General features: G+C 36.6%; 2 protein-coding genes across 2 annotated transcripts; one reads left to right on the top strand and one right to left on the bottom strand.

The window, feature by feature from the left end:
• Positions 1-4,918: 4,918 nt before the first annotated feature.
• CPR19 (cuticular protein 19) lies at positions 4,919-7,465 on the top strand. The gene is made up of 3 exons (XM_034331455.2): positions 4,919-5,075; positions 5,268-5,531; positions 5,717-7,465. Exons 1-3 carry the CDS (start codon positions 5,061-5,063, stop codon positions 6,161-6,163), a joined length of 726 nt encoding a protein of 241 aa, XP_034187346.2. The 5' UTR covers positions 4,919-5,060; the 3' UTR covers positions 6,164-7,465.
• Positions 7,466-8,283: 818 nt separating this feature from the next.
• LOC117607584 (uncharacterized) lies at positions 8,284-20,113 on the bottom strand. Its single transcript, XM_034331453.2, has 6 exons — positions 19,707-20,113; positions 18,192-18,347; positions 13,483-13,733; positions 13,091-13,380; positions 12,722-13,013; positions 8,284-12,355 (listed from the first exon to the last, which is right to left on the bottom strand). Exons 1-6 carry the CDS (start codon positions 19,845-19,847, stop codon positions 12,076-12,078), a joined length of 1,410 nt encoding a protein of 469 aa, XP_034187344.1. The 5' UTR covers positions 19,848-20,113; the 3' UTR covers positions 8,284-12,075.
• Between the last annotated feature and the right edge of the window lie 444 nt (positions 20,114-20,557).

Below are 20,557 nucleotides of genomic sequence, written 5' to 3'. Positions count from 1 at the left end.
TTGCTACTTCAGTTTCCCATGGCTTTGCTACTACTCCATGAAGAAGTAGTTCCTTGTTTTAATTTGTAATTAATGTGTTATTATGGTAGTCAGAAAATTTGATATCTTGAACATTCACAGTCTCACGAAAGGATGTAGGTAGTACCTATGGGTGCTTCTTTTGATCTTAATAATATTAACAACGTAACTTTTAATTTGAAACATTTATTATTAATTAGAAGAAATTAGAAAAAGCTACTGCATACCGCGTTGTAATTAGCACGAAATTAAGACAAGCTGTTACTCAATCGTTCCTTTGTAAGTCAAAGAAATCTTGAAATCAATGAAACCGGTTTCATGGATCAAATAGTTCTCTTGTGCTCTATTAAAGCACAACACGGGAGAAAATAGCTTCAGCTGTGTTGCTTTTAAAGGAATAGAAAATGTCACAAGAGGTGTCATTCTTTTTTCAAATTAGTCTTCTTCATTATACACAAAATTATCTTTAAATATTTTCTCAGTCAACCTTCATTTCATTTTTTATTTTTTATTAATGATTTTCAATTTAACTATGGATCATTACATAATTTTAGCTAAGCAACATTTATGGAATTTAATAATTTATAATAATAATCACCAATACCACTAAATATGGTATTAAATAATAGAGTGGAATTATGATCTAATTTTCCAACTTACATAATAAATCCTCATGCTATACTTTACACATCATAACAGGTATTATTCTGCAAATTAAAAAACAGTTTCAGAGTAATAGTAATCAGGATGCAATAACTTCAGAAGAAAGACAAAGGCTGTTCTCCCATGTGCGGTTTTTTGCATACAGATTGTATACGACTTTTACAACGTGTAAACGGTTTCCTATAATAATTGCTTTAAATCGCAGTTATTGATGAAAGCTAATAACAACTTCGACGAATTTCAAAACAGTAGAATAAAAAATCATCTACTGTACAGAGTGTTAAAATATGTGATAATTAATAAAAAAAATCTTTTATTTCAAAATTCTCAGTAAATAAACATTGAAGAGATTGATTCTCTCCAATTTAACATTTTATTCTTATTTGCATCTACAGAATAAACTCTTGTCCTTTGTTAAAAGAATCTAGGATACTTTGTATGGAAAAACAAGAAACGACGATAAAATTATCGAGTTTCCTCGAAAATTTTGAATCAACACGATTGAGTACCATTGTTGCGCCCCTGAACTTTCCAGTGCATAAAAATGCAACAGGACAGACTGTAAATAACGGCTTATCTTCGGATGCATCCTCGTGTCCCAAGAGTGAACATGCAATTCAATGCAAATATATCAGTTTTATATACAAGCTGATTTAAAATCTGTATAACTCATTTTAATGTACTCTTTAATTTGATTTAAACAATTAAGGTACTTATGAAAATCTTGCTGCTAAAATAGTAAAATTATATGTTTGACACCATATTAATATGGTACTATGAATAAATATTATATTTCGGATATATGTCCTTCATAGGAAGTGCATCAGTAAATGCACCTTTACAAAAAATTAATTAACGAGGAATGGTGTATATGCAGAAATTGATGTCTTCAGCAGTGCAACGTAATTATTCTATTCGTACATTTTTAGTCAAGTAGATAATTATTGGTTGATTTAAAGAGAAAGTTTCACAGAATCTTAATTCTAAGGTACGTGATTTCATGATAACAAGATTAATGTCTTCGAGTGAGAAGTTGCATTAAAATAGTAATTATGATTAACAAGTTACAATAAGAAGAATTTGATAACAAAAATGAATTTTAAATCCTTTTATAATCAAGAAATTTTATTACAATAATAACTGTAATTGAAAGTTTTAATATTACTTTCAATTTTTAATGCGAAGGACTGTTTAGTGATCAATTTTTTCAACAAAAATGACCAAAAATTTTATTTTCTCGTTACGAAAGAACGGTTCTCGGAACTGATTTCCGGGACGAAAATTTATCAAGTCGATTACAGTGAAAAAAATGTGCGAACAAAATTAGAGGATATTATTTGAACATAATAGAAGGGAGCAGTAATAGGTTCTAAAGGAACTCTGAAAAACCTCATAAACCAGAGTTCTAAGGAGGCAAACCTCGGCATTTTTTTTTACGATGACTGAAAAATCACAGTAATTTTCGAAATTACCAGATCCTCGTTACCTTCATTACGACACGTACTTCTGGAAAGAGTGGGAAAAGTACGAAAGCAGGAAGTTTTTTACGTTACACTGTTCTAAGGTACACAAGAATGTAACGTAACTTTTGCTTTTGACAGCAATTTCTGTTCCTGCAAATCCATAATTAATTCATCCAACGTTCCTCGTTATTACGTGTTACCGTAGAATGTAATTAATTGTTACTTTCTTTGTTCGAATACGATTTAGTCAGACAAGAGTAAACGAGAAGATAAAATTTTTTATTATCAATAGAAAAATAGGAAAGTATTCTGCATTTAGCAATCCATGGGTGAAAGTACCTACATATTTAAGAGATGAATTCAGACTATGATTCACATCATAGATTACAATATGTTTTGCAACAGATGTGAATGTACATATATTATGTCTCAATAATATGAACTGGATATTCCTTGATCTCTGTTATTGCCACATATGAATTGAAATTTATGAGAAACTATAGAGTTTGATATTAGAACACGATTAGAACGTTTATGCAGGATATAATTTATTTAAGATATACTTTACTCCATTCTTTTTGTTAATTTATAAAAGATTCTTTAACCCTTGGAAGACGAATGAGTGATGCAATGGTGGAGTACAGGATCGCTCTGACCCATAAGAATACTATTATAATTATATACAAAACTTAAAATAATAATATATACACAAGGTCAAAATAACTCTGAGTTTAGGGTGCGAGGATTAACTAATTCCATTGCAATCCAGAAAATTTTCATATTTTTGAAAAATAATGTTTAAAAAAGTAGAATAGTTTAAAATTTAGAAAATGGAAATGAAAAGGAGTCTAAAATTAAATACAAATTGTCGTGATGTTAGTGATAAACTTTCAGACGGTTAAATTTGTATCTTTGCTAGATACCATGGATCCCTAATAACCCATCCCATGAGAAACATCTTATAATTAATATCTTTTGGAATCATTTAGAAATGCAAGAAAACGAGAGCAAGTTACATAAATGTAAGCAACGTTTTCCCTATAAAAAGCAAATACCTCTTCATATATTCCGTTCCCGAGAAAAATAGAGCAAGGAGAAAGCAAACGGCACATACGAGCTCTTTTTACATCTTCATAGTTAGTCCCGTTCATTAAACGGGACTTTCCACGCCTTGCTTCACCTTGGATAGTGTTTTTCCAACGAGCCATTGTAAAAACTATCAACTTCCTTTTCGAAAGGATAATTTCATCGGTCACGATGGAGAAGGGACCTCGAAAACGAACGATCTGGTTGTAAGACACATTGAATCAACAAGTTAATTGGTGACGGAAAAAAGATTCTGCTACAGCCGGATCAAAAAACGGGGACCTTCGATGAGGAAAGTTCCTCGATGATATTCGAAAGGCACGACGAGAAAAAAAGATTCGTTGCACGGAAACAGACGGAGAAAGTCTATCGGCTGAGGAAGAACTGCGTTTCCATCGAACTACTCAAAAATAGAACGCAACTCGGCTCGATTCGTGTTAACAACCTGTATACACCGGAAAAGCAAATTAACTCATTGTTCGTGCGAATGGTATACCGGAAATGGTGCATTAACCGAAAGGTTTTTGTCTTTCAGGCATTTGTTACCATCGTTCATTTGGAAAATCTTTCATCATTAATTAGTCTAAACTATATTCGTTTTTTTTTTGAAAAATAATTATAATTTTTATAGTATTTGAATTTTTTTGAATTCTACTATATTTGTTTCTTAAACCAGATATTCAAAGCAACGCTAGATTGTAATCTAGCCGGAAAAACAAGATTACTCGGTGCTCGTGTGAACGATATACCGGAAATAATGCATTTACTGAAAGGTGTTCGACTTTAATGCGTTCCTTACCATCACCGCTTAATATCAGCTGCACACATCTTTTTGTAAAATGATACAATGAAAGTATAATTAGACTGTTTTATTATGTAATAATTTGCAACAATTTTCAACTGTTTTAAAGGAAAGTGAAATGAGTAAAATCCAGGTGCTAATTTTTTATTCACTTTCATTTTTAACACATATTGTTGCATAACAGTTTTTATTATATATTCTGTCGGAGTATTTTAAGTTATTATGGTACAATAACAAAAGATTTTTTAATTAAATGCTTCAACACCAGTCAGAGAGATTCTATTATTTTAAATTAATTAATTTAAAAAGCTGAGAATATTTTGCTACTACTATTTTTATGTTTTTTTAAATTAAAAACTACCGCGCTCTATGAAAACAGTATGTACTACTATTGCTATCTAACCGCGAGCGTAGACACTAATATAAAAGAATGACTGATTGCCAGTGATGGGATATATTCTTTGATATCGAAGTAATCTGCTATTACCATCAACATATGTTAGACTGTTGCAGTGCGAAGTGTTTCACATGTTTGTACTAGGATACAACAGATGGCATCCGTTCTCAAAGGACAAATTCAAAACCCCTTGAAAACAAAAGCATGTCTAGTTTTTTTAGATCTATATTGCTCGGTGGATATAATCAAGATACGCAACAACATTTATTTTCAATTGCTCCTTGTTAATAAGTTGTTACTGAAATATCTAACAAGCGATGCAAGGGATAAATAAAATACCGAAAAGATTCTTGCACCAATGGCGATGCAAATGTTTACTATAGTTCGACAGTGAGAACTTTGTTCCAAGAAATGTCAGTGCAAGTAACCAGGAGGAAAGCTGAGTGGTAGTCGAAAGGCGTGGTAGGAGATCATAGTGCAATAGCATTATTCTAGAGCCAGGGCGCGCAGGCAACTATCAAGGTCTTTTCAGGTCAACGTGATCCAATGTGCCATATAAAACGCCCCTCTCGATGATTCTTCCGGCACTGTTGTACTTCTCATCGCCTCACGTTGTTGTTGTCACTCCATTATGGATACTCTATTCGTGAGTACTTACTCTCAATTTCGTATCAAACTACTCAGGGCGCATTGTATCATTGTACCAATAGTGGATCACTTGCACTTTATATCTGTGATACACTTGCAATACCATGTAGTTTATTTAAAAAACGTTTAATTGCTTATTTTAAATATTTAATAAGGAATTCTGCTAAAGTTTCAAATTTGAATTAATTAGACCCTGTTAATCTGCACTGTCACACTGATATCGTGTCAATCGTCGAGTGGTCAACACCAACCACCGCAACAGGCAGCAATTTTAAGTGATGCGAGATATTTAGCCGGAGACGGGACTTTTGGCGCCGCTTATTCGCAAGAAGATGGCGTGGAATTCAAAGAAGAAAGCGACGTTTATGGAAATCGTCGTGGGTCTTACTCCTACGTTGATCCGACGGGTCAAAGACGTACGGTGACGTACACTGCTGGTAAAAATGGTTTTCAGGTATGTACGTTGGAGTACCACATTAAATCTTTCGTTTTTCTATTAAGCTTTTCCTGTTGAAATTTTGGTGATTTTCTGTTTTAATTTGATTTCTTTATGAAAGTTACACTTAAATATTAATGATTTTAATTTTTTTTAATTAATTAACAATTTATATTTTATTAACTTATATTTTATCTGTTCAGGCTACTGGAGATGGTATCCCTGTTCCACCTCCGCAAGTTCCACCTCGACCGGAATATGAGCCTCTGCCACAGTATAATCCACCTGATTATCAACCACCAAGATACAATCCACCTGATTATCAGTCACCAAGATACGATCCGCCTCCACAGCAGTATCAACGTCCAAGTCAACCAGTGTACGAACCTCAGCCTCAGCCTCAGCCTCAACCTCTACCTCAACCACAACCTGTGTATCAACCTCAGCCGCAATATCAGTACAAACCTGCACCCGAATTTCAATCTATTCCTTCATATCACAACCCCAGACCACAGTATCAACCCCCTGCAAGGCCATTGCCACAATACAACGCCATTACAACACCACCACCTCGAAGATTTTATCCACCAGGGAAACTGAATTTTAATAGGACTCCAGATGGCTACTCGTACACCTTCAGTAAAAGTTAAGTCAGAAATTATATTTAAACACTTCAAGCTGACACCCAAGCATAAATTTGTATTTATCCAAATTTTTACGAAGCATACCTTATTGAAATCAATTATTAACCCTTTTGATGTGGTGGATGTCAGCTAGGAAAAGTTACCCTGTTCTAATTATTAGTTATTAGGGTAGCTTTGATATATAATATATAAAAAAGACACGAATTTAGTCGTCAATCTAATAATTGTTAATTTATTACTTCTTAATTTATCTAAAATTTATACCTCTGTTAAAATCTGATGAATAACATTCACGGAAATAATTATTGGATACTGAATTATTCATGCGTATGCATTTATAATTAAGAGATTGTGGGTTAGCAGAGCCTTGTCCATAATCTTATCACAAGGTGTACAAGAGGGAACAAGTTGAACTTCCTGGAAGAAGGCTATATGAATTTTACATAAATTCCTTTTTAGAAATGTGATAAATTAATTAATGCATTTTCCTTGTTAATTAAAAGAAATGTCTTCTTTCGTTTGTGCTTTCATTGGTTAAACACACAACATCACAATAATACAATATTTACAAAATATCATAATTCGATAATGTATTTCAATTGTCGTCATCTTTATTGCAAAATTCATAATGAAATTTAACTTATTATAATTTTCCACTTCATTCAATTATAAGCAATTAAGCAGAAAAATGATTCTCCTTAGAATAAATTATATGTTTGGTATTTTGTAAATGATAGTCAGTGGGATTTTCTTGGTTGACGCCCTGCGTTTTGCATAATTATTTCTTTTATAAATGTGACCACGATCCCGCGCACTTTGGGGTCACGTTACTTTCATTCAGCAACCTTTGGCGTTCTCCATGCTATCGCAACAAACTGGAGGATCCCACGATCTAAAAAGGAGGATACGTGATCGTAGCCTGATCCATAAATCACTATGAATCAATCAGATACAAGAACTTGTAAAATCCTCACAGTGATTATTGCGTTTAATGAAATATAATTTAATTATTGTGTATTTTATCAATTTTGTAGATAGAGATTTTATTTTAATTGAAATTAAGATTATATTATATTATTATTATAATTTTAATTTATAATTTCTTAGAGTTTTACTTTTTAATGTAAATATAAAACTCCCAAGCATTTGAAAATGAAAACTTCTGTAAATGATGTATAAAAATTGTCTATTATTGAATATTAATTATTTTCAATATAATAATGAAAAGGAACAATATGAAAATTTACATGTTTTATAGCCCTAAAAATGTCCCAGTATATTTGAAACAACTCCATGACATTATGAACGATGAACGAATTAATTTTTTTAAATCAAATTTGATTTTATACCTGTACCTGTATTTATTGTAATTATTGCATTTCAATAAAATTTAAATTACTTAAATGTTGTTTTACAAATCTACACAAAACCTATAAAAACATATCTTGGAAATATCTCTTAAGTCCTAAAATGGTCAGTTCCAATTGTTAATTATAAATATCCCTTGACTTACGGACAGCAATGTACATCATCAGACGCAAGTCTATGTGACAAAGCTGTTTAAGTCGAAACGGAAGGAAAGCTTTAAACAAAGGGACGATTATCTCATTATCCAGGCTCGCGAATAATACCGGTGCAGCTGAACGAAGGGAAAAATGCAGTTTGACCGGGCGTCCATTTACCGGTACCCATAGTGGGCGCGGTATGGCAAGGCGAACCAGCCGTATCGAAGCAGGAACTCAATAACCTTAGAGGTGGGCCGAAAGAAATGCATACCGTAACGTTTCGTGTCACGTCGTCGATGTCGTTTAAGAAAGTTGATCGTGGATTTAATTTATGGCAAAACGGGTGCAGCTCGTGCCGGATGCAACCTGCATGCACCGGCTACATATCTATTGAACCACTCTACCCTGCATCCGTGTTACGCCTGCCAACCTGTCATATATTGCCGAAGGACTGCAATTAAATTTTTCATATTTTGACGCATTAATTGCACCGGTGAAAATGGTATATTATTATACCATTTTTATAAAATACTAAATTTTCAATTATTTATATTTCAAAAACGAGGCTGCAAATTGTAAAATGATAAGGGAATTTTTAATTTGTTTTCATGTGTAGAATTTACACTTTTTAGATTGTTATTTTTGTAATAATTTGGATAAGAGTGCCATGGTTCTAAAAAAAACCACTGTCACTCATTAACCCTCGCACTATCATTACAGGTTTATTTCAAGCTAGCTAAAAAAATATAAAAATCTTAAACAAAAAATATAATATTCACACGAAGAAATGTTACTTTTTCAGTCGTGTTTTATTTATAAAGGTATATTGGTTATACATTTTGTTTCATGATTATGGCAGTAACATACTGACTCTGATTAGCTGCGCGCGACATCAACAGTATAAAAGTAGTCTAAAACAGCTGCTATTTAGAGGCAGTGGCATCGAATATTCACCCCTCGTAACAAAAAGAATAAAAAGGAAAAAAAAATCATTAAAAAGAAAAACAGATATCACCTTATTTCTATAATCTAACTTATCGTACAATTTCATTTCATATTTTTTTTTTTTGTTTTCAAATCTTATGCCAATGTGCCTCCTCAACACGTTTCAATTTTTCAAGTGATCAGAGCAAAGTCGGATTTCAAGTCCCAGAGAAAAGGCACTATATACGTCTATCAAATATAGTATTCCACTCTGATCGTACAAAGTACTACAGTATAAATCATTACGTCTTTACGTCACCGATAATGATCATCGTTTTGTACGGAATCCTTTTTAGAAACAAGAATGAATTCAGAAAACATAGATCACGCTAGATCCACGATGGATTTATTGCGATCTAACGATTTCCATTCTTCTATGCCAAGCATTTACATACTCAGACATGCTACTTCCTGAAAATCTGACCGCGGATCAGCTTTTAATTGCACCTTCATGCTGGTTACACTCCTTAATTGCATGTTCCCGATAGGTATCGTTGATCATACACGATACAGGAATATCAAAAAGGTGAAAATTCTCGCGCACAAATTCCCGATCGTACATAAAACATTTTTCTGACACGATGAAAATCACTGAGATTTTCAGTGTTTCGACGCGAACCCACGAGGCGTAACTTTCTTTCTCGAGGCTCGAACGCTTTGTTATTCTAAATACGTACAAACTATGTAAAAAATGTCATTACAATTGCGTTAGACGAAAGGCCGGTATTTTTTTTTGTCGTTTTCTTCTTTTCTTTTTACATCGATTTTAATTAAACCGCTATAAACGACGCTGCTCGTCGCGCGAATGGTTTCTTCTTTTCTTCTTACTCGCAAACTTTGTCGTTTTCTTCACTTTTATCTTCTGTACACAATGTTTAGAAAAGATTGTGCTTAATTAATAGTAAATGATTTGAAATTGTTTTGCAATTTAAAATCTGTTATTTTTAAATCAATATTTTTCACAGAAAAAAAAACATTCAATAAATGTAAATTCATTTAAGTTGCATTTTAATTAAAAATTTGTTATTAATTATTTTCACAAGAAAACACTCGATGGATTAAAATAATTAACATAATCGTTTTATAAGTAACAGAGAAATTGTTACCTATAATAATTCAAAAACAAAATACTTTTAAATCCATATGTCATTTAACAGTTTTCTAAATATATTTCTAAATTTCGACAAAATTTTTTCTAAACATTCCGTACAAATTTTTCTTCGCAACGATTTGCAACTATTGTCAATTCGATTAACTCTATATTGCACTAGTTAGAATTATACAAAATATATACCTAACGGGTAGGCTTAGCTTTTTGAAGTATACCATTTTAGGCACCGTTGTCCCGGAAGTTGAATTTGGATCGAAAAGAAGCCGGAAGTGGGATGGTACGTGAGGCAGGAGGCACGGCAGTTTCGCAAATATGATCGCGCTGGCTATCTAAAAATCCTATTCTAAAGACGAGAGGAAATAAGCGCTGTACAAGCGAATTCTATGAAGTTTAATCGGTAAGAGACAGTTTGTTCACAATGCAGTCTCTCTTACGAGACACTTGACAAAACAATAATATTGTATCGTGATACTGTAGCCTGATAAAGAAATAAAAATGGAGTGACGTTTAATTATTGTCCTTCGAGATTCTAACAATATTTCACAAGAATAACGCCAGACCGTTCAGATAGACAATTAAAAACGAAACACTAACTCTAATCAAATGTACAATTTAAAAAAAGAAAATCTAAAAATTGCATTCGTTATAAAATTGTTAGATTAAACCAACTTTTGTTTCTTCCCTGATTAAGTACACGTTGGTACATCAGGTACCGAGGATCAGTGATTAATAACAGGAAACAAGATTTCAAGTGTACAGTAAAAAGATTCGATAATTAAAAATAATCAATCGCTTGCTCTAGACTCGATTAAGAATATAAACATCCGGAGATGTTTGTACCAGTAATATTGTCAACACTTACTCTATACCACAGTAAAAACTACACGTTTGGTATTACAAATTGATAATGCGGCTAATAATACACTGCCTTTGGAAGATCATCGAGCTTAATGAAAAAAAGGAAACGAATCACATGATCAAGAAAATAATATAAAAACATGATCGTATACTTCTGGTTTAACACGTTGACTGCCACATCACCCACATGTGGGTGACACTTGATACGTTGTGATTGAAGACCGTAGATCTACTCTCTGTGAGACGAACCTGGGATCTAAGTCCTGACAAATTAGATCCATCCCCTTAGACAAAAAATTGTCCCAAGTTAAATACGTTAAATTTCTATGGCATTCCACTATCCATATTATTAGAAATTTTTTTGTAAATATTTGTTAAAAATTAAAATTTTACCTAATAAAATTTTCAACACCTACATCATGGCAGACAATGTGTTAAACAAACTACTTAACTATATAATGTTATATAGTTACCTGTAATTGTAACGCATTGCGTTGTATGTCGCTGAAATAACAATATAATCATAAAAACAGTTATTTCACGAATAAAATGAACAAACAGGATAGCATTGAGAACAAACCTGTACATCTGATATTGCGGATACTGCTAATGGCTAAAAACGGCGGGAAGCTAGCTATGTAGGAACGTATACTATTAAGTAATCACACTTAAATACTGACGCAATAGTGAAATTATAGCAGAGATCAGTACCGCGTCAATACCTAAATATTTGACGAATAACGTATTATGTCTTCGTTACAAAGAGTACAGTGAAATAAGTGATACAAGTGAGAAAATGGCGATACTTTGTGCATCATGTATCACGAATTCCACCGCGCCCATGCATATTCGGGATACACAGTAGTATTTTTATGATCATTCAAGTTCTATACATTTTTCAGTTATGTGATATGTTGCGTGAGTGAAAAATACTATTCCTCTTTCTTGCCAGAAATTATGCGAGCGCTTTGTAACTATTGACTTATTACCAGCGATCGAATGACTACATACGGAAGTGCAATATTGAAACAATTAATTAACACATTCGCCACCAGCGATTTCTCATACTTTAAAACAGATAAAAATCAAACTTTATCATATTAGCTAAAAATATAATATAATATATTAATGAGGTATACAGTTAAAAATTATATTAAATTATTTTTTTAAAATAAATTGGTATTCAACGATGATCAAATTGAATGTCCAATTGGGTGCTGGTAGAAAATATGTTAACGATGTTTAAATATCCCTGAAAATACAAAAGAAGCACCGGAATTGAGTGTATTTATATCTGTACATGAATATACTACTGTGCACCTCTTGTTAATAAATCAGTATATTCATTACAATCACAATATGCATGACATCCTATGTAAAAGTCCTGGTCAAAATGGAGTAGTGAACTTGTACTATGGTAAGACACGAATCGATGGCGTGTAATTACAGGAAGGATAATTCTAGCTGCATAATCCCGAAGGATCGACCAGACCGCGTGCGATCAGCTCCGCGGTCGCTGGATCGCCGGCTTGTTTGCCACTCGAATGTTGTGGCGGCGTTTGCTGCGCGTGAGGTTCGAAATGGGAACGTACGTGGAACATAAATTCAGCCTTATCTGTAAAATCTGTACGACACATCAGGCAGAAGTGCCTTTCTGATGCGTACGGTTGCGGCGGAGGCGCGGATCCTGGAAAATATGGCGCTGCGTGCTGTGGCGGAGCAGATGCTTCTAAATGAGATCTGTAATAATAACAGAGAATATTTAACTAAATTATATTACAACTAAAAAAAAAAATTACATTATCTACAACAGTATTGTTGGGTCAACAGAAGTGATGTCTCAAGTCTGAATTGATTGTGGGAGCCTCATACGGCGAAACTGAGGAACTTCGACGATCCATGTTGGCATAAATACTACTTTTCACGTTTCACTACTACTCCGCTAGAGGTGCCACTGTCACTCCTGCAGACCCTTAACCCCCTATGGCCTAACTTTTCTGCTAGTAAAAACAAATAATAAATCCCCTCGCTGTGTAAATAACAAAACGTCCCAATTCCGGAGAAAGAAACATAGAAAATTAATAAGTTAATATAAAGAAACATTACCTAGCATGCTGCATCCATTCCTCCCTCGTAGCCAATGCTCTACCGCATAATTCACATGCCCAACTAACAGGTTCCTCCTTCAACTTATGTATAGTATCCTGACGTGTCTGTGGTTGCTGTGGTGGTTGTTGCTGCTGCTGCTGCTGTTGCTGAGTTTGTTGCTGCTGTTGCTGCTGCTGCTGTTGTTGATCCGAATTGGGAGCCGTGGGGGTAGAGAGAGGCGCTACTCCAGGTCTATGTCTGAGCTTGTTCATATGAATAACCAGCTTGTCTCTACGTGCAAACGCCTTTCCTGTACACATAAGGACCATCGCGAAATTAATTAAACTGAAATAGTTGAAACATAAAGGGCAATTTCCACAGACTCACCACAAACTTCACAGGAATATGGCTTCTCTCCAGTGTGAATACGCATGTGGATGACGAGTTTGTCTTTACGGGCTAAGCCTTTACCACAGACTGTGCAAGCGAACGCCTTTATCGCTGGTTCGCCTGTATTGGTAGCCTTTGACGCGAATCCTGGGCGTGAAGTTACATTGTTTGTTGTCCTTAATGGCTGGTTCACTGTCGGAGCCCTACTCCCAAACTGTTGATCCATCGCACCGGGGAAAGGAGGCATCACTCCACCGGGTCGCATTGCTGCCGAGTAATCTGGAGACCTATTTCAGTAATCATCAACATTAATATTCCTTTAGTCCACTATGCCAAGATCGTACGTCTATTTTATTAGGCCCAGCGGCCCCAGAAACGAAATTACTCACCAGGTCCCGATGGAACGAAGCACCCGTACCCCATCATCGTAGCCTAAACCGTCATCGGGAAGGGTGAAGGTCGGGTTAGGTGTTTGAGGCGTCGCAGGTGGTCCAGGTCCGGCTAGTCTCGCTTGTGCAGCTTGTTGTGCCATGTGTTGCTGTACTGCGGCATGAGCCACCGCGTGCGCCTCCACGTAGGCCGATCGCTGCTGTTGCTGCTGCTGCTGGCTACCATTAGACATCTTGTCTTTGTCCGTCACCTGTTAATTATTTATTTACCGTTACTGTACTTTCACTTACGGTCAACTTTCAACTGACCAAACTGTTATACAGAGATACATTATGTAAATTAAACGGTAGTTCCGTTCTGTTCCGAGGAAATTTACCGTTTTATCATTGTGAAACTTTTGGATGAAATTGCTTCGAAAATGTTAATGTCGGAATTTATCAATACAGTTAGGCAATATCATCGGTTCGGAGATATCTCGGTTTCTCGTCGGTGACGTTAATATTTCAAAATAAGATTAGAAGTGGAATATCAAAAAACGAAGGAGGAGGTGAATTCCAATGGCGAACGAGCGAGAGCGAAAATGGTAACAACGCTGGCAGATGTAATTGTGAAATCAAAAGCCATTCGTAACAAGGGACAATATTTCACGACGGTTCTGTCAATTCGTGGAGAAAAGCGTAGCAGCTTCCAGACCGATATGGGAAAACGATTAATCACGGGGAATAGAACGGAGCGGAGCTGGCACAGAGGCGAGCTCAGTGCCAAATATCTATTAACGATAATCGATATTTAGCAGAAACTCAGTTTCAAGTATTTGTTCGGTTAAATGAAACTTCTACGTCTTTTTACGGTACAATATACAGAAAACGACTGAAAGTTTCCTTTGTTTTAATACCGATATTATACAGTATCATTTTTGAAAAATCATCCAACTCATCAGGCTTGAATTTTAACAGAACGGAGTAAAAAATTTAACACGCGTTATAATTGTAGAATGAAAATCAAGTATACGATAATTTCGTCCACGTGACATTCCTTCGCGAAGGACTGGTTATGAGCCAAGAGGATCCCGGTATCATCGAGAAGCATCAGAAAAGTCTGCATCCTCTTGGGACGACATCGAATACATAAAAGACAGGGACTTTCGAAGGAGCCGAAAAGATTTCTCCGGGCAGGCTGCTCCGTCAAGGTCCTCGCGGGGAAAGAACGATGACCGAAAAGAGAGAGACAGGAAACGGGTGCAAGAGAAGAGGCAACCGGGAGAGCTAAGAAGAAGAGAAAGAGAAGAAAAGAGGTTTAACTTACGGAGCCAGACACGAAGCTTCTCACAAAAGACGAACAAACGTTATCGCTCCGATCTACTGGCTCACCTACCTACACTTTTGTCCCGCTCGGCAGGAAAATCGTAACTCTCGATGTCCTCTTCGAGGAATGATACCACTGACGACCTCACCGACGAGTAACTCAACGGCACATCACGATAAGTGTCCCAGAAGGTGTGTTCATAACAATTGAAATTTCCTTCAACTCGATACCGGAAAATGAAGAAAGACGAGTCCAGAGTGGTAGCGGTACGTTAAACCCGGTGACGAGCTCGAGCGCGAGAACACGCGTGTTCCTTTTCGCGGCGTCACGAAAGAATCTCGCGTTTTACGGGGCAACTGGAGTGTGTCCCGCGGAGCTAGCCGCCGATTCCCGGCGCGGGAGGATGCAAGGACAAAGAGACGAAAAAACGTATGCTGGAAAGGGAGGGAGAGGGTTAAACCTCTAAGCGACGAGGAGGGAAGAACGAAGGGCGAAGCGAAGGAAGAAAGAAAGAAAGAAAGAAAGAAAGAAAGAAAGAAGCTAGTCTATGGGAGCAAGGTAGAAAGGAAGAAAAGACAAAGAGAGAAGCGGGAGGAGATAGCCGGTGACAGGATGCAAGCGCGGCGTAACGATATCGAGTGGAGGTCCACCGCGGAATGCACCGTGGCGACGTGCTGCGAGGAAGGACCACACAGGGAGTTGTACCGATCGGATGAAAACGGGACAAGTAACCAGCTGGGTAATGGAAGGAACACTGGGAGCTCACCAAGTACCCGCGAACTTGGCGTAAACGTTCAGTTTCGATCGGCGTGTCACGATGCGGAGGCGAAATTGGCGCGGATGGGTGCGTGTACCGGCACTGAACGATACTGAACGGGTCGAAGGGAAAGAAGAATAGGCTCGGGAGAAACGATACGCGAACGAGACGGCGCGGTGCAACGATATCGAGTGGAGATCCCCGCGGAATGCATCGTGGCCGGCGCGACGACGAGGAAACTAGAGGGAGAGAAGAAGACGAAACGAGTGAGGAACGAGAGGGGGAGAGGAAGAGGGAGAGAAAGGCAGGGACGCCCTAGAGAGGCAAGTATGCTCGCGAAAAGACCTTCGTGTATACCTCTTGTGTCGTGTACACAGACTACCGAGTGACTCGCCTGCCGGATACACACAATGACGGAAGAGAGCAGCGTAGCAGCAGCAGTCGACGGCGGCGTCGGCGGCGGTGGCGGTGGCGGTGGCGGCGCTCTGCAGTGCGTCGGCCCGCTGACCTTGACACTGACATTGACTGAACGAGCGAGAAAGAGAGAGATAGGGTTAAGCAAGCGGACAGACGAACAGGGAAAACCGTACCCACAGAGATATGACGGAGAGTATCGGTGAACGGGATGGGCGATTAGGCGATACGAAAACGTCTCGGTCTCGCGAGCATAGCTACGAGAGTATCGCCGTATCCTAATCTCTCCTCTTTGCTCCCTAACTCTCGGTTGACCGCATCAACGATCAGCCGGGTAACGAGACTTGGCCGACCGTTTACGGACAGGGTATTCGAGAACTCGAAACAGGTTTTCAGAGGTGCACGCCTGGCTCCTCGTTGCACCTGTGCCCGGGACAAGGAGACCCAAAGGGCCAACCGGCCAGGGAGGGGATCGAACGATCTTTCGATTGGGCAACGAGCAGACGCGCAGAAGGTAAAGGGATCGGATGAACAGGTGAAAGAAGGACGAAAGGGTAAAAGACGCGAAGGAAATAAGAGAGAGAGAGAGAGGATCGAGTTAGCGAAGGTTAGAGGAAGAGAAAAAGAGAGGACTAGGCGAGACGTCGAAGAAAAGGAGAACTGACTTTCGCTTTCTGTGCGCGACGCAGCCTAGCTGCGGAGCGTCGATCAATAGCACCGCGACGGTTGCACACACGTACGTGCGTGCACGTACAAACCACCCTCTATCCTGCTGCCGACTACCCCCGCGCCTCATCTCTCTCCCTTTTGCCCTATCTGTTCATCCGTGTCTGCTTATCCGTATATTATCCCCTCCGCCTACGCGACGGTCTCTTGCTCGAAGAGTCGCGTGTGCGAGGGCTGGAATTATTCGGATCATGCTTGGTCGAACAACGAACGGGGTGGCGGGACAGAGAGTAGCGAGGACCTCGAGCTACCGATCAGCGACGCCCCTCGTTTCATCTCCTTCTTCTCCGACTCTTTCCCGCACCCTTCGCGCGACGCTTATCGAGCAGCGGGCACCGAGATCAACGTTTAAATAAGGGTGCAAAAGAGAGAGAGAGAGAAGGGACGAAGAGGTGGTAGAACGCGAACGCGCGTGTCGCGTAAAGGGCTTTTTACGCGGCTCGAAATGTGGAACTCGTGTCGGCCACTCGTTCGACGCATAAAGTCACTTTAACGCGTCGTGTCGGAAATTGCCGCGCCAGTTTACGAGCTTGTAAAGAGTCTCCTCTGCGTACTTCCTAGAATACGTACGAGCCGGGACCGTACGCGTACGCTTCCTCCTTCTGGCTATTCGTGTCCTACAGCTTATAGCGGCACGATAAATTCTCGCTCGAGTCCGAAAGAAAAATCAGCAAAAACCTCCTCTCTGTCTGCTCGAGTGTCGCGATACGATGCCGCTTTATGCCAGACCTCTAATCTACCTTTAAAGCGCCCTGTCTCCTTCGTTCGTGAGCCACTTGCTCCCCAGTCGTAAACCACGTGGTAGCGAAGCTCAAACGCGTCTCTCGTGTCTCGTGAAATCAATTAGGAGCAAATAAACCGGTACCTGTAAACGAGTATCGCTACATGTCGCTCGTTTGTTGCTATATTTAACGATAACGTTATAAGTAGGCACTTTCTGCTGCCCCCTTTCCATGACTCCGCGTTTCATTCATTCGAGTAGGATGCAGCCTCTCTTCCGGGGGAGTCAAGGAGGCTTTCTGACTATTCGAAAGTACCACTGGGTGTTTACTTTCGATTGTTCTACGATTTATACATTCGCTAATCATCGTGATGAAAAAGGTCTTCTTTTAAAGGGATTTAAGGGATCGTGGGTGGAAATTGTTCTGTTTATTTCATATTTTTCTCATTTTACTCGATTGATGAATTATTAATTGCTTGACTTTTTGTGATAAACGTCGCAGAATATTGATACTAATAAATTCTACTTACCATAAAGATAATATTATATGTAGAAAATTATAGGTCATTTATTTAATTTATGAATTAATAGAAATTGTTGTTTCTATGTAAAATGAAAGGCAAATTTTACGTTATTTTAATATTGCAAAATTTCTATCAGAGGTATTGACCCTTTTTCAAATAAAACATTTTGAAATATAAGTACTTGTGAAATCATTAAATCAGAATTTTAATGTCTATAATATTGTATTATATATTTAAATAAAAACATGATTATGCACTTACCTGATTCACTGATGCAGCGAGGTGCTTCAAACTATCTGCATAATTTTTTAACACCGTGTCAGTCGTCATACAGCTAACTCGAAATTCGTAAAACATATCCAATTTATAGACGCATCTCTGGCAAATATTTTTCGGCAATGCATCCTCTTTCGTTATCTGCGAAAAAAAATATTATGTTAGTATAAAATTTTAAGGTGAAAAAGATGCTTAATCCTTCTGCACCGTTCGGATTAAATTGACTCGGGAATCTAGTATTAGAAACTTAATAGAAATTTAATATTCTAATTTAAGACACTAATACAAAGTTAAAGATCAGTTTAATATTTCAGTATCAGAAATCTAACATTTAATTCCAGAATTTCTAATGCTTTTCATTCATTTTCGTTTTTTAATAATATCTCTACTAAACTAAGAACACTTCGTAACTTTAAAATATTCGTCCTTCTTTTCTTTTTGTAACAAAAACAGATTTGTTACCCAACGAGAATTTTAAAATTAAAATTGTTTTATTTAAGAGATATGTATAACAGATATGCAGTTACATTGAAGTTCAAGAGCAATAGTTTAATCAAAGTATGACCCAAAGATATTTAACCTTTCGTAATCAAAATTCTAAGACATGGTCTGATGAAAGTTTCTGGAGTCATGGTAATTTCTTTCTTTTTTCTTTTACGATAAAATTCTAGTCTTCGAAATATCAGTCTATAATTATTTAGTAACATCATTCACACGAAATTATCGTAATAAAAAATACTGTTTATGATACACAAATATCAATGTATTTTTACTTTCATTAAATCTATTTAAATTAACTTTTTAAATATTTTCATGTAGCAAGAGTGGTATAAAAAAATACTCAGTACTACTATCGTAAATAATAATTTCAAATTTTATTTTTTGAAATGATAAGCTGGTAGAATATGATGATAGTCATAAGCATTAAAGAAATTTTATTTATTTTTCTTTTTTTTTAATTAATATAGTGATGATATATTAAGTACTCAAGTGTTATATTTTAATCAGCGCTTCTTTAACAGAAACATGTAACAAGATAAATAAAAGATAATGCAAAAATAAATTAGGTGCCAGTATTCAAATGAATAGCACTGATAAAATGAATCCAAATTGATTAAATATACTTTAATGTACTCAAGTAAACTCATCATGTCATAGTAATTATAAAGTATATTTTAATCATTTTGTGTAAAATACTTCATCGAAGCTGACTACACCTAGCAAAGATCAATGTTAGGACACTCTAATAATATCTTTAATACAACAAAAGATTCAACTTTTAATTGATGATCCAATTAAAATTTGACTTACAGTAACAAAAAGCAAATTTAAACTACCTGCTTACAAACTGTACTTTCCATTGTAAATAATGTAAATTAAGAAACAAGAAATGATGTTAGAAATAATGATTGATCAATTAATCAGATATATAAGTTGAATATAAAAAGAACTGATGATATAAAGAAATTTTCGGATTCATAAATCATGAAAATGACTTACCACAGCAGGAATGCAGGAACGTATTTTAAAAAGTAGCTGCCTTTGTTCACCTTCCTTGTCGAAAATCTGAAGCTGATGATTACTCTTCAACGAACAAAGTCTGCACAATTCTGCAAAATTGAAGTCCTCGTTCATTGCCATCCTTTTCAATCACTAATTAAACACAAACGCGGAACGAGATTTGTTAGGTTATGACGTCCGAATACTTGTCACGTTCGAATGATCTGTCAATTCAACGAAAGTCACCGTAAAGCTGACACAAAACTACGGTCAAAGAGGGTGTTGATAGGAGAAAATAAATCGTTTGAGTGCAGGAAAACGGCAAGAAACACGAGTTAATAACTAAAATTGAAGTAACGCCGCCATTTCTTTCTTTCTCCTTTGGCTGCTGCCCAGCATGCACATAGCCTGATCCCACATTGTCCGATGGTGGACCACCTGGTGGGTGGAAAATGTATTAATGAAGGGTTGTACTTGGTAAAACAGTTAACCCTTTACATTTCAAACAAATAATATAACATTAGACTATGCACACTGTTTGCATATTACATTACTCTGTAAATTATATAACGGAGTTTCATTTTTAAGGGGTTCAAAATACAAAATTATTGTCTCATAGAAAATCACATAAGGCATACATTAAAATCTTTATATATTCTATAAAAGAGTTATTTTAGTTAAAATAAGCAATAAAGTACAAACTTTATTTTACGGAAGCAATTATACCGTGATGCCTACTACGTTTTGTATAATATATTGATTGCGCTTTAAATATATTATAATATGAAAATACTAAGCATTACAATTTCAGATTTGATTAAGTGATATAAAGTGGTGAATAATTTATATTG

The sequence above is a fragment of the Osmia lignaria genome, chromosome 6, assembly GCF_051020975.1.
Source record: "Osmia lignaria lignaria isolate PbOS001 chromosome 6, iyOsmLign1, whole genome shotgun sequence".
In the NCBI taxonomy this organism is placed as follows: Eukaryota; Metazoa; Arthropoda; class Insecta; order Hymenoptera; family Megachilidae; genus Osmia; species Osmia lignaria.
The sequence above is the reverse complement of the archived record's forward strand: the minus strand, read 5'-3'. Positions and strand labels throughout refer to the sequence as shown.